At 39.5% G+C, this 13,927-nt stretch overlaps 1 protein-coding gene across 2 annotated transcripts in view; it reads left to right on the top strand.

Annotated features, from left to right (window-relative positions):
• Window positions 1-13,927, top strand: part of rcbtb2 (regulator of chromosome condensation (RCC1) and BTB (POZ) domain containing protein 2) — a 64,548-nt gene that overhangs the window by 31,785 nt on the left and 18,836 nt on the right. For both annotated transcript variants that reach the window (XM_067450171.1, XM_067450170.1), the window contains exon 5: window positions 12,360-12,518. In XM_067450171.1, coding sequence (XP_067306272.1) covers window positions 12,360-12,518 — 159 coding nt within the window. The remainder of the gene's footprint in view (window positions 1-12,359; window positions 12,519-13,927) is intronic.

Here is a 13,927-nt window from a genome sequence, read left to right as displayed (position 1 = left end):
GCTAGTGATGTGTCGTTCATGAACGATTCGTTCATTTTGAATGAATCTTTATTATGACTCGGGACTACCGAGTTGTCTCAGATAGTGATCCGTTCATTTTGTGTTGACCGTGCATGCGCATTACGCAACATATGGCCTCTGAATCAGCTCTGAATCTCCGAATTATTAGTTCTTTTGAGTCTCGGGTTTGAGTCTTTCGTTCTTCCTGTTAGTCCCATAGAGTCTATACTGTCAGTAACGGAAACAGAAAAGATTAGTTCTTTTGAGTCTCGAGTTTGAGTCTTTCGTTCTTCCTGTTAGTCCCATGCTGTGTGTGTATATATATATACATACACACAGTTGATTCAAAATTAGTCTAATTGAATTTGTGATGTTAGACTTGAATAGTCAATATATTTCCCATATTTGTATATGTCTGATATTAACTGAGAATAGTATAAAATAAAAAAAAATAACGTGCTTTTTACTAAAAAGGTTGTGAACTAGTGTTCTATACGGCGACAAGTCACGTGACAACGAACGACTCAAACCCGAGACTAGATCAAAAGAACTAATCTTTTCTGTTTCCTTTATTGACAGCATGGACTCTATGGGACTAACAGGAAGAACGAAAGACTCAAACCCGAAAGACTCGTAAGAACTAATCTTTTCTGTTTCCGTTATTGAAAGCATAGACTCTATGGGACTAACAGGAAGAACGAAAGACTCAAAACCGAAAGACTCGTAAGAACTAATCATTTTTGTTTCTGGACCTGTCACACACGGTCCGGGCGGCCCAGCCCCCAGATCTGATCAGAGTCAGACACAGACGAGTCGACAGCTAACGTCTCGAGGAGCTCGAAGACACGAGAGGCGGAGAACAAACGTGATAAATATGAAGTTGCAAGAGAAAGAATGTTTTGGATCAGGAGGTGAGGTGAACTAACAGAGAGACTGCAATAGCCTGACCCAACAACTAATCAATTAATTAAACATTTCAGTTTCTTATAATTTGGCTTTGGTTGCAGTACCCTATAGTTTATTTTTATGTAGTTTTAAAATGTAATCAACATTTTTATAAGTACTAGATGTGTTGGGCTATTTAACATGTCATTTTGGTGAAATGAACGAAATGACTCGAAATGACTCGAAAAAAGATTCGTTCATTTTGCTGAACGAGACTCAAAGATCCGAGCCAGTAAAATGATCCGAACTTCCCACTACTACTACTGGCGCGCACTCTGAACCTATGCTCTGAACACTGTGTGAGCCATCTTGACAGTCGCGTTAGCTATTATGGTCTTGTGTTGTTTCCACCAGCGCAGAACATCTCATTGTTACTTTTAATTAATAAAATGAGGACATGATTCGGTTTATGGACAGTAGCAAGCAAAACAGTTTTGCACGTCAGATAGTGTAACGTTATACATAGAACAACAATGGAGTCTGTTAGCGCATTTGAATGACGACGCATGCGATCGTGTCGTTTACTGATGTTTACTCACGCGACGGTAGCCAATAGCAGAGACATTTGAAGCAGTTTTACTCACCGGCTGCTTCCAAAGCAGGACCGAACCTTTATCGCTGGGACCGCTCCGTCAAAAACACACTTCTTTGGTATGATTTGGTAAAGTCCTTACAGCAGTGACCGTGGAGATCCACTTTTGCGACGTGACTGAAGAGATGTTGTGACGCTTCCCGTCATTTCTGCGTTCAAATCGGTTCAAATGCAGCGCTGCTTTCCCGGAATGCTGTGCTGAAGCGTTGAAGTTGCCCATAGGAATAAAGTGGAACGCGCCGCCTGCATCGACTGGATCTGCACCTGAGAGAGTGTTTACGACGTGCATTTCCTCTCTCGCTCTAGTCACGCGCGCGCGCGCACCCTACCGGGAGAAGAGCCCGTACGGCCCATACAAGGACCTTCCGCTCTATTAACGTCAAGCCGAGCCATACTCGAAAAAAACTCTCTGAAACTTCTGAGAAACCGGAAGGAGTATTTTTGACACAGAAATACTCCATCAAACGTCCAACATTAGTTTTTGAAACTTTGTCTATGTTTAGGATGGGAATCCAAGTCTTTAACAGTGTAAAAAGCTCAGTATGCATGAAACAGCATTTCACCCCCCCTTTAAGATAATTTGTGCCTGTGAGATGATTTTGGTTTGTCACCTGTTGCCTTAACGGTGACACATGAGTGCAGTGGTATCAATAAATAGTTAAATCGTCTTTTTGTCTGGTGTCCTTTTGTGTTGCTTGCCCCCTTCCCCCACTTTGAAAGCAGGGTTCGTAACAGTTTTGCATACAGTGTATGTGTATAATTGTATTCTATGTGTGTGTGTGTGTGTGTGTGTGTGTGTTGTATGGCGGCTGCATGAGGTGTGTTGTGTCGTTAGTGACTGAAACCCCACGGTACACTACTGAAAATACCCCAGACGATTTGAAGAACTCAAACCATATAATGTTGTAGTCGTGTGTTTATTAGTCATGTTTAAACAATCAAAGCGTTTCAATCTTCTGTTTATTCAGCTACAGCGATTTCCTGGAGTGACATGCGTCATTGTACTTCTGCTGTGCATATTTGGAGTTCATGCATGAGAGCGCCCTCTGCCTTATACAGTGTACAATGTAACAGTCAGGAGTCAGTGGTGTAAAGTGTAATGAATGCACAGGGTAATGTGCTTTAGTAATCTTGGATCTACCACAAAGAAATGAGTTTAAAGGGAAACTAAATCAAATCAAGTACAATCTAGATTCCTCCATGGCCTTTTCATCATATTCCTTTTAAAAGATCCAACAGGAAGTCAGCAACAGGTGTGCACAATGAATCCACCTGAGAACAGCCACTGGGGAAAACCCCACATACCACAGGAGTCATCACGCAGAAAATAAACAGGAATCTCTTTTAGAGTCTCTAAAATAACCATGATGTGTTTGGAAAATTTACTTTTTTTATTTTCTGTTTGCACTAGGGCTGTTAAAGGGTTAGTTCACCTAAAAATAAAAATGTATTGTTTATCTGCTTACCCCAAGTGCATCCAACATGTAGTAGGTGTATTTGTTTCTTCAGTAGAACACAAATGAAGATTTATAACTCCAACAGTTGCTGTGTGCCAGTCATATTATGCATGTGAATGGGTAATAATTATATTAGAGCAAAAAAAAAAAAAAAAAAAAAAAACATGCTTAGACAACATGCACAAAAACAAAAACCCACCTCTATTATATATATATTAGAGTTGGGCATAATTTTGAAATGAATCTAGATTAAAATGGCTCCTCTGAATTCTGCCGAAGGCTTTCAGAATGTGTGTGTTATCCTCTCACAAACGTTACATTAGGGGTGTAACAGTACAGATTGCTCACGGTTCGGTTCGTATCACTGTTTTAGGTTCATGGTTTCAGTACGGTTCTGTATTTACTATGTTCAGGGGAAAAGGACTACTGTTAAATAAAAATAAAGAAAATTAGAACAAATCATTTAAATCAACAGTCCAGAGTAGGGGTGTAACGATTCGTTTGAACAACGATTCGATTCGGTTGAAATAAAACAGTCACACTGATTTAAATTTTTGGCTAAAAAGTTACTGAATCGATTTCAAGTCACTGAATCATTTCGGATGATATCGTTCAAAATGAACCAATATCGTCCTTTAATCGTATCGACAACCTCAAATCGTTGTTAAACGAATCGTTACACCCCTAGTCCAGAGCAATGGGGAATGTGGAAAAGAGGTGAAGAAGCGTGTGCAGGCAGGTTGGAATGGGTGGAGAAAAGTGTCAGGTCTGTTGTGTGATAAAAGTGTACCGGCAAGAATGAAAGGAAAGGTGTACAGCACAGTAGTGAGACTAGCGATGTTGTGTGGTTTGGAGACAGTTGCACTGAGGAAAAGACAGGAGGAAGAGCTAGAGGTAGCAGAGCTGAAGATGTTGAGGTTCTCTTTAAGGAGTGGCGAGGATGGATAGGATCAGGAATGAGTACATCGGAGGGACAGCACATGTGAGATGTTTTGGAGACAAAGTTAGAGAGGACAGGTTGAGATGGTTTGGACATGTTCAGAGGAGGGAGAGTGAATACATCGGTAAAAGGATGCTGAGGTTAAAGCTGCCAGACAGGAGGTCAAGAGGAAGACCAAAGAGGAGGTTTATGGATGTAGTGAAGGAGGACATGAAGGTAGTCGGTCTGAGAGAAGAGGATACAGATAGGAATAGATGGAGGCAGATGATTCGCTGTGGCGACCCCTGAAGGGAACAGCCGAAAGAAGAAGAAGAAGAAGAAGAACAAATCATTTAAATACAAGCAGCTTCACAAATAAATACTATTAAGCAAATATACTAATAAAATAAATAATGCTTTTCAGGTAGGTCTAACATTAGTTTTTAGATAGAGAAATTTATTAAAGTAATTAAATGTAAAATAATTGCATATTTCACAGTTTAAATTAAAGATTAATCCTTATTAAACTTACACTAGCTATTCAGTCAAGAGCAGTGAGTGATGTCCTTATCTTTTGTTTGACATTAAACAGAGTAAAGGTTAATGCCCCTTTAATATATAATTACTTTAATATATACATACACACACACACACACACACACACACACACACACATATATACACATATATATTATATATATATATATATATATACAGTGCCTTGTGAAAGTATTCGGCCCCCTTGAACTTTGCGACCTTTTGCCACATTTCAGGCATCAAACATAATGATATGAAACTTTTTTGTGAAGAATCAACAACAAGTGGGACACAATCATGAAGTGGAACGAAAATTATTTGATATTTCAAACTTTTTTAACAAATTAAAAACTGAAAAATTGGGCGGGCAAAATTATTCGGCCCCCTTAAGTTAATACTTTGTAGCGCCACCTTTTGCTGCGATTACAGCTGTAAGTCACTTGGGGTATGTCTCTATCAGTTTTGCACATCGAGAGACTGACATTTTTGCCCATTCCTCCTTGCAGAACAGCTCGAGCTCAGTGAGGTTGGATGGAGAGCGTTTGTGAACAGCAGTTTTCAGTTCTTTCCACAGATTCTCGATTGGATTCAGGTCTGGACTTTGACTCGGCCATTCTAACACCTGGATATGTTTATTTTTGAACCATTCCATTGTAGATTTTGCTTTATGTTTTGGATCATTGTCTTGTTGGAAGACAAATCTCCGTCCCAGTCTCAGGTCTTTTGCAGACTCCATCAGGTTTTCTTCCAGAATGGTCCTGTATTTGGCTCCACCCATCTTCCCATCAATTTTAACCATCTTCCCTGTCCCTGCTGAAGAAAAGCAGGCCCAAACCATGATGCTGCCACCACCATGTTTGACAGTGGGGATGGTGTGTTCAGGGTGATGAGCTCTGCTGCTTTTACGCCAAACATAACGTTTTGCATTGTTGCCAAAAAGTTCAATTTTGGTTTCATCTGACCAGAGCACCTTCTTCCACATGTTTGGTGTGTCTCCCAGGTGGCTTGTGGCAAACTTTAAACGACACTCTTTATGGATATCTTTAAGAAATGGCTTTCTTCTTGCCACTCTTCCAGAAAGGCCAGATTTGTGCAGTATACGACTGATTGTTGTCCTATGGACAGAGTCTCCCACCTCAGCTGTAGATCTCTGCAGTTCCTCCAGTGATCATGGGCCTCTTGGCTGCATCTCTGATCAGTCCTCCTTGTATGAGCTGAAAGTTTAGAGGGACGGCCAGGTCTTGGTTGATTTGCAGTGGTCTGATACTCCTTCCATTTCAATATTATCGCTTGCACAGTGCTCCTTGGGATGTTTAAAGCTTGGGAAATCTTTTTGTATCCAAATCCGGCTTTAAACTTCTCCACAACAGTAACTCGGACCTGCCTGGTGTGTTCCTTGTTCTTCATGATGCTCTCTGCGCTTTAAACGGACCTCTGAGACTATCACAGTGCAGGTGCATTTATACGGAGACTTGATTACACACAGGTGGATTCTATCTATCATCATTAGTCATTTAGGTCAACATTGGATCATTCAGAGATCCTCACTGAACTTCTGGAGAGAGTTTGCTGCACTGAAAGTAAAGGGGCTGAATAATTTTGCACGCCCAATTTTTCAGTTTTTGATTTGTTAAAAAAGTTTGAAATATCCAATAAATCTCGTTCCACTTCATGATTGTGTCCCACTTGTTGTTGATTCTTCACAAAAAATTACAGTTTCATATCATGTTTGAAGCCTGAAATGTGGCGCTATATATATATATATATATATATATATATATATATATGTGTGTGTGTGTGTGTGTGTGTGTGTATATGTGTGTGTGTATGTATGTATGTATGTGTTTGTATATATATGTATGTATGTATTAGACATGTGCCGATTTTCGATAATGCGATTTATCATGATAATGAATATGCACTATATTGTTATCGTGGGCACTTGAAAATATCGTAAATAATAATTTATTAACAATTAATATATTTTTTTTAAAATGCACTCAAGAATACTTTACCCATCAACCGTATAAATTCTCAACATTTACATTTACATTTAATCATTTAGCAGACGCTTTTATCCAAAGCGACTTACAAAAAAGGGGAGAGCAATAGAAGCAATGAAACAAGGCCAACAACCTGTGAGAGCTGTAAGAAGTCTCAATTAATTAGCACAGTACACAATTTTTTTATTTTTTTATAGCCATCTACAATAGCCACCTACAACAAACTCATGTACGCAAAATACAGAACACTGGATTTTGATAGCGATGATACCGCTGTTCTCAACACCGCTGTTCTGCGTCAAATGGAAGCGCTCAGATGTAAACAAGCCCAACGTGCATTTGCACATGACTGAAATGGGTGAAGGAGACGCGCTAATGAAGTGCCGCTCAGTGACAGCAGAGGGCGCTGATGGAACGGCAGAATGCAGCTGTTACCCTGGAAACCAGCAAACAAAATCATCCGCGCTAGTGAAGGCAGCCATTCAAAAACAGCCATTCGATTTTTTGTAATCTCAATGTTCATCACAGCACCTAATACTTAATACTTAAAGACCTGATAGGCTATTTATTTTACTTAAACTTAAACATTTTTATGTTTTAATCTGGACTACAACATGCCCTAATGATTAGAACTGTTCTAATTATTTGTTATTGTTCAGTAAAACTTTGAGACATAGGCCTACGGCTTCATTAGTTAACATGTTAATTCATTATTACCAAACTAACAATGAAAAATACTTATAAAGAATTAATTATTCTATGTAATGTTAATTTCTTAGTTACTGTTTAATAACATTACAATCAAAATCAAAATAACATTTTTAATGGACCCAAGATAAAACTTGATCAGTATTTCTTAACTAACATTACCAAAAACATTATACTTTCTGTACCAAATGTATTTATTGCTCAATCTTAGTTAATGCATTAAATAATGAGACCTTATTTGTTAGCCCACCTGTTGTTCTTTATAGCCTAATTCTTTTGTACTTTAATCTTTTTGAAAATTGTACTTTTACAGCTCTGAAAAAAATCAAGAGACCACTTAACATTGATTTCTCTTAATTTTTTTTCCAGAGCTGTATATATTTTTGGTGCATTATTGTATTTAAACATTCAGTTATTACTAAAATAGTTCTTAAAGCTGTTATGCTATGGCAACACTTTTTTTTTGCAACTTATTTAAATATCGTATATCGTGATAAAATGTCCGCAATTAATCGCAACATGAAAAATTGATATCGGCACATGCCATATATATATATATATATATATATATATATATATATATATATAATATATCACACGTGTGTATATTTATATGTATGTATGTATGTATGTATGTGTGTATATATCCAACATAATTATCAATATTCCTGCATTTCCAAAGAAACATTTTCCCATGGAGAGACAGGAATGGAAACATTTCCAGCAAATTCTGAGACGCGGTTCTTGAAAATTACTAGTTTGAAGAAGACAGTAAGGATGTTTCCATAGTACTAAACATACATCAAATCTCATTGAAGTATTTTATTATAGACGAGCAGCTGTGCATCTTTGCACAGTTGGCTAAACTTCAAAATCGAAAGTGTTGCTGCATGAATCTGTAGTTGGGAAAGCTTGAGGTGTTTCTGAAGGAGCGGTATTTATCACTGTTCATGTATCTTCCTTTTTTACTAGGTTGACGGTAAAAGCATGTAGTCATTAAAAAAATGCGATCCATTCCTCTGTCATCGCGTTATTGGCAATGGCATTGTATAAGCAATACAATATTGCCACAGTAGGGAATGTGTAGAAAAATAGAACCGTATATACAGTATATGTATTGACTATATTCTCAATATAACATAAGAGGTCTCTAGCATGTTTTGTTCTATTGCTAACTATTCATCAAACAAACTAAAATTGAATGCAATATGGCTTAGTGCCTGTATCAAATCGCAGAATTCTATGAAATAATCAGGCCTTATATATACACTCACCTAAAGGATGATTAGGAACACCATACTAATACTGTGTTTGACCCCCTTTCGCCTTCAGAACTGCCTTAATTCTACGTGGCATTGATTCAACAAGGTGCTGAAAGCATTCTGTAGAAATGTTGGCCCATATTGATAGGATAGCATCTTGCAGTTGATGGAGATTTGTGGGATGCACATCCAGAGCATGAAGCTCCCGTTCCACCACATCCCAAAGATGCTTTATTGGGTTGAGATCTGGTGACTGTGGGGCCATTTTAGTACAGTGAACTCATTGTCATGTTCAAGAAACCAATTTGAAATGATTTGAGCTTTGTGACATGGTGCATTATCCTGCTGGAAGTAGCCATCAGAGGATGGGTACAAGGTGGTCATAAAGGGATGGACATTAGGGTTGGGCAATGTCACTTATATCGGCAGCTGACGATGTGTACAGTAAAACATCACGATGGACGATGATATCGTCCGGGGGGGACGAAAAACTAATATTTTCATTTCGTTTTTTCGAACTAGAGCTTAGATCAGTTCAAAAAAATCAAGACCGACCCTACTCAAGCCAATGCACCCGAGAGACCGGCCCTGCGCGACACATTAACTGTAATTATGAGCCCGAGCCCCATTTAAACCCGACCATTTTTGAATACGTGGACGTTCTGTCGAGAACGAGCCTGTAATGACTAATGAGCGGAGCGGAGCCGGTGTGATCAGCTCAATAATCCGCAGGCGCGCTCATGAACCCAGCGGTAAAATGATGTTCGTTCAAATCCAGCTCAGACATGACAAATCTGTAGCTTACTATACTTGTTGTAGCCATTAAACAATGTTTTTAATCTATGTTTAATTACTATAGCCTAATATTATTTTTAATTTCATCTGATTATGATATAAGTGCAAAGATGCGAGTGGGTCAGAAATGATTTTGGTGGTTGTATTTAGTTTAATATTAAGTTTTGTTTTGTAAAAAGCCTTTCTTTCGTTTTGTACAAATAGTATCTTAATTTTAATAAAAGTTTCTTCGGCCAATTGCATGTATTTAATTAATAAGAAGCAAATAAGTAGCCTAGACTATGAGGTCGTGGAAGCGATCGCTTTCAATGATCATGAACTGGAGCGCGTCTCAAATAAACTGAAACTCAGCAGGCTTTCCTCGCAGACATGAGAAATATGCCGCCTAATATGAGTAGAAACGAAAAGATTTAAATAAGCATGGTGCAGTGTTCAGAACTCACACGGTAAAAAACCAGCTGGATACAGATGATCATGGCGATGGGCATGAGCGGGATGTTAAAGTTTAAGGGATTCTTTTTTTACCTCATACTGAATATGTTCGGGTGTAAGCACATTTTAAACAGGTACGTAGCACTTATTCACACACGAACTAATCGTTCTCTAATGCATTCAAAAACATCTTGTAGTGCTTACCTACAGTTATCAGAAGCCAGTAGGTAGCCTATACAGTTATTATATTCTATTATATGATTTTGAATGAGCAGACATCTGTATTGATCCGTAGATAAAATAACTGATGAAAACGTTCATCTTTCCAAACTTCCAAACATACAAACAAATTTGCACTGCAAAAAGCATCAATGATATTTAACTTTTGATAAAGCCAGTTTGGCATAGTGGGGGGAAAAAGCACACAAATGTTCCAATAAACCACGTTGAAACTAGGCTCTTAATCTCCTATTGTTCATTTTTTATAATTTTTTTCAGTTAAAGCAGGTTATAAACCGAACTTTATAGTGATATTTCAGAGCTTACTAAAATACTTTAGCAGTTATTAGCCGCAAATTTCTTCGGAGCGGAGACGGAGCGGTGTTTCTGATATCAGTGAGCGAGGCGGGGAGCGGGAGATGGTGAACCCGGAGCGGAGGGATTCTTGAATGCTTAGAAAGAGCGTGGAGGGGAAATTGCCGCCGCTCTACTCCGCTCACATACTCTGGTGTGTTGACTCGCAAGACTCGCAGCGGGGCGGGGGCAGGGGATCACGATGGTGTTTCTCCATCGTGATGTTGCACAGCCATCACGATGGACGATGATATCGTCCATCGGCACAACCCTAATGGACATGGTCAGAAACAATGCTCAGGTAATCCATGGCATTTAAACGATGACCAATTGGCACTAAGGGGCCTAAAGTGTGCCAAGAAAACATCCCCCAAACCATTACACCACCACCAGCAGCCTGCACAGTGGTAACAAGGCATGATGGATCCATGTTCTCATTCTGTTTACGCCAAATTCTGACTCTACCATCTGAATGTCTCAACAGAAATCGAGACTCATCAGACCAGGCAACATTTTTCCAGTCTGCAACGGCCCAATTTTGATGAGCTCATGCAAATTGTAGCCTCTTTTTCCTATTTGTAGTGGAGATGAGTGGTACCCGGTGGGGTCTTCTACTGTTGTAGCCCATCCGCCTCAAGGTTGTGTGTGTTGTGGCTTCACAAATGCTTTGCTGAATACCTCGGTTGTAACGAGTGGTTATTTCAGTCAAAGTTGCTCTTCTATCAGCTTGAATCAGTCGGCCCATTCTCCTCTGAACTCTAGCATCAACAAGGCATATTCGCCCACAGGACTGCCGCATACGGGATGTTTTTCCCTTTTCACACCATTCTTTGCAAACCCTAGAAATGGTTGTTCGTGAAAATCCCAGTAGCTGAGCAGATTGTGAAATACTCAGACCGGCTCATCTGGCAACAACAAAAATGTCACGCTCAAAATTGCTCATCACTTTTCTTTCCCATTCTGACATTCAGTTTGGAGTTCAGGAGATTGTCTTGACCAGGACCACACCCCTAAAGGCAGTGAAGCAACTGCCATGTGATTGGTTGATTAGATAATTGTATTAATGAGAAATGTGTGTATATATATATATATATATATATATATATATATATATATATATATATATATATATATATATATATATATATATATATATATCACATACACACACAGACTGATCAGGCATAACATTATGGCCATCATTTTGTTGATGTGTTAGCAGGAAAACCTGGCAAGCGTAAGGATTTGAGCGAGTTTGAAAAGGGCCAGATTTTGGATGGCTAGACGACTGGGTCAGAGCATCTCCAAAACTGTGCGGTGTTCCTAGTCTTCAATGGTCAGTATCTATAAAAGTTGTCCAAGGAAGGATCCGATGACAGGGTCATGGGTGGCCAAGGCTCATTGATGTACATGGAAACGGTATTCCCTGGTGCCTGTGGCCTTTTTCAGCAGGATAATGTGCCCTGCCACAGAGAAAAATTAGTTTGGGAATGGTTTGAGGAGCACAACAATGATTTTGAGATGCTGACCTGGCCCCCAAACTAGCATTTGCAGTCTTCATGTGTGTGAAGGACGGTACACCACAGGATTTATGGCACTTGCCCACAGCATTCATAACGCGTGGTAGAACATCTCATTCTGAGCAACTTTGCCTCTAGGACCGCCACTTTCAATCAAATTGTTTATTAAATATTGGAGATTATTTCAAAAAACTTTTGCGAAGTAGTTCTATGTTTTTGGTTCAACCTCGATAAAACCACTGCGGAACAATTCTCGGGACACTCTAGGTCAAAAATGATAAAAAATAAAATAAAAAATTGAACTTTGGCCTTTGGATAGTCATTTAGAGGGCCATTTAGAAAAACTCGAAACATCAGAAGAAATAAGTGCAAACATTCGACATTATTGTAAACATAAGTCGGCTATAAATGTTTAAAAAATTTTTTTTAACTATATCTCCTATGGTAAATTGCCTGTATTGCCTTTACATGTTTTTTTGGGACGCTGTCGTGGAACAGCTAACTTTACATTTTTTTAAAAAGAAAGCTGGTAGGGTAAGAGTAAAATAGCCTATCATTTCCTTTAATAATTTCTTTGCAATTTTCTGATAAACCTCCTGTCCTCTCTTGTACACAGGTGTTTGCCTGGGGCTATAACAATTCTGGGCAAGTGGGCTCTGGATCCACGGCTAACCAGCCCACCCCGCGCAGGGTCAGCAGCTGCCTGCAGAACAAGGTGGTGGTCAACATCGCCTGTGGACAGCTCTGCTCCATGGCGGTCCTGGACAATGGAGAGGTGAGTTTAAACAACTTTAATCAGTACATACAGATGAAGATTGATTGGAAAAAATAATAAATTCAGTGAAATGTATTCACAAGCAGAGTCCTGCACGGGTCCATTTTTGGAGACCCGCCCCCGCCCGTACCCGCAAGGTTTAGCACCAGATCCGACCCGTGACCCGTGAAAATTTCAAAATTAAATCCGTACCCGCCCAGACCCGTTAATATTTGGCCCGTTACCCGACCCGTGCCCGCGATAAATCACACACGCTAAAACATTCAAATTAAAATGCTTTATTTTTTTATCCTACACCTCTCTCAACATCAACAGCGTCATGAATGGGCTAATGAAACAGGCAAAAGTGCCTTTAAAGACTCATTGTCAACAATTTCATATAGCTACTCCACTCACCAGCTTTACTTTTACTTCATCCATTGCTACTCCTGCAACGCTCGCTCCTTCTGCGCTACGAGAGGCATCAACTAAAGTTTCAATGTCGCAGTGGTGACGCGATGGGTCAAATGGTATATCATTGTTGCGTGTATGTGTAATGGTAATTTGGACATAGAAATTGTAATAGCCTACAATATGTTCGATGGGGGAAGAAGGAGGCGGGAACCAGCGAACATTTAAAAGACTTTAACCAAACAAAACGAAAGTAACGTGAGTAGCCCTTCATGGACATCTCCCATGCGCACACGCATAATAAAACATAAACACAACTCAACGTCAAATCCAGGTCTGGTGATCTCTCGTCCTTATATGCTTCCGAGCTCCCTCAGAGGACTCGAGACCGGTGTGGCTCGCAGGTGACGCTCATTCACAATCACGCCCTGGTCTCTCTCTCTCTCGCTCTCGCGTTCACTTTGCCACCGAAATATTGCACATATTTTTCATCCGCCCATCCGCGCTACTACCCGCCCGCACAGAGTTAATTATCCGCCCGCATCCCCGCCCGTGAATTTTATAAATGTCATAATCCACCCGTTTTAGCCACTTTTATGCGGGTACCCGCGGATACCCGCGGGTACCCGACCCGTTGCAGGACTCTGTTCACAAGCATTGTTGGGGTAACGCATTACAATCGGTACAAGCTATGTAACCAGATTACTTACAGTAACTAGTAAAGTAACTCATTACTTTACTTTTAAATGTACAAAAAACATTGAGTTACTTTTACAAATAAGTAATGCAAGTTACTTTTTCTCATGTATTGACTGAGCTCTCTTGTCCTCATGTTGTAAGAAATCATGAATAAGTGCAGAGGCATTGTGTGTGAGCTGTGTGTGAACATGATGATTATTGTAGTTCTAGACTAATGTGAACATCCATTTACTCATCTCACTTGCACAAAAACACATTCAGTATTCATCAAAATGAATAAAAACTGTGAAATGCAAACTCAGAATATTATGCAAACCTGC

The sequence above is a fragment of the Pseudorasbora parva genome, chromosome 8 (assembly GCF_024679245.1).
Source record: "Pseudorasbora parva isolate DD20220531a chromosome 8, ASM2467924v1, whole genome shotgun sequence".
Classification (NCBI taxonomy): Eukaryota; Metazoa; Chordata; class Actinopteri; order Cypriniformes; family Gobionidae; genus Pseudorasbora; species Pseudorasbora parva.
The sequence above is the reverse complement of the archived record's forward strand: the minus strand, read 5'-3'. Positions and strand labels throughout refer to the sequence as shown.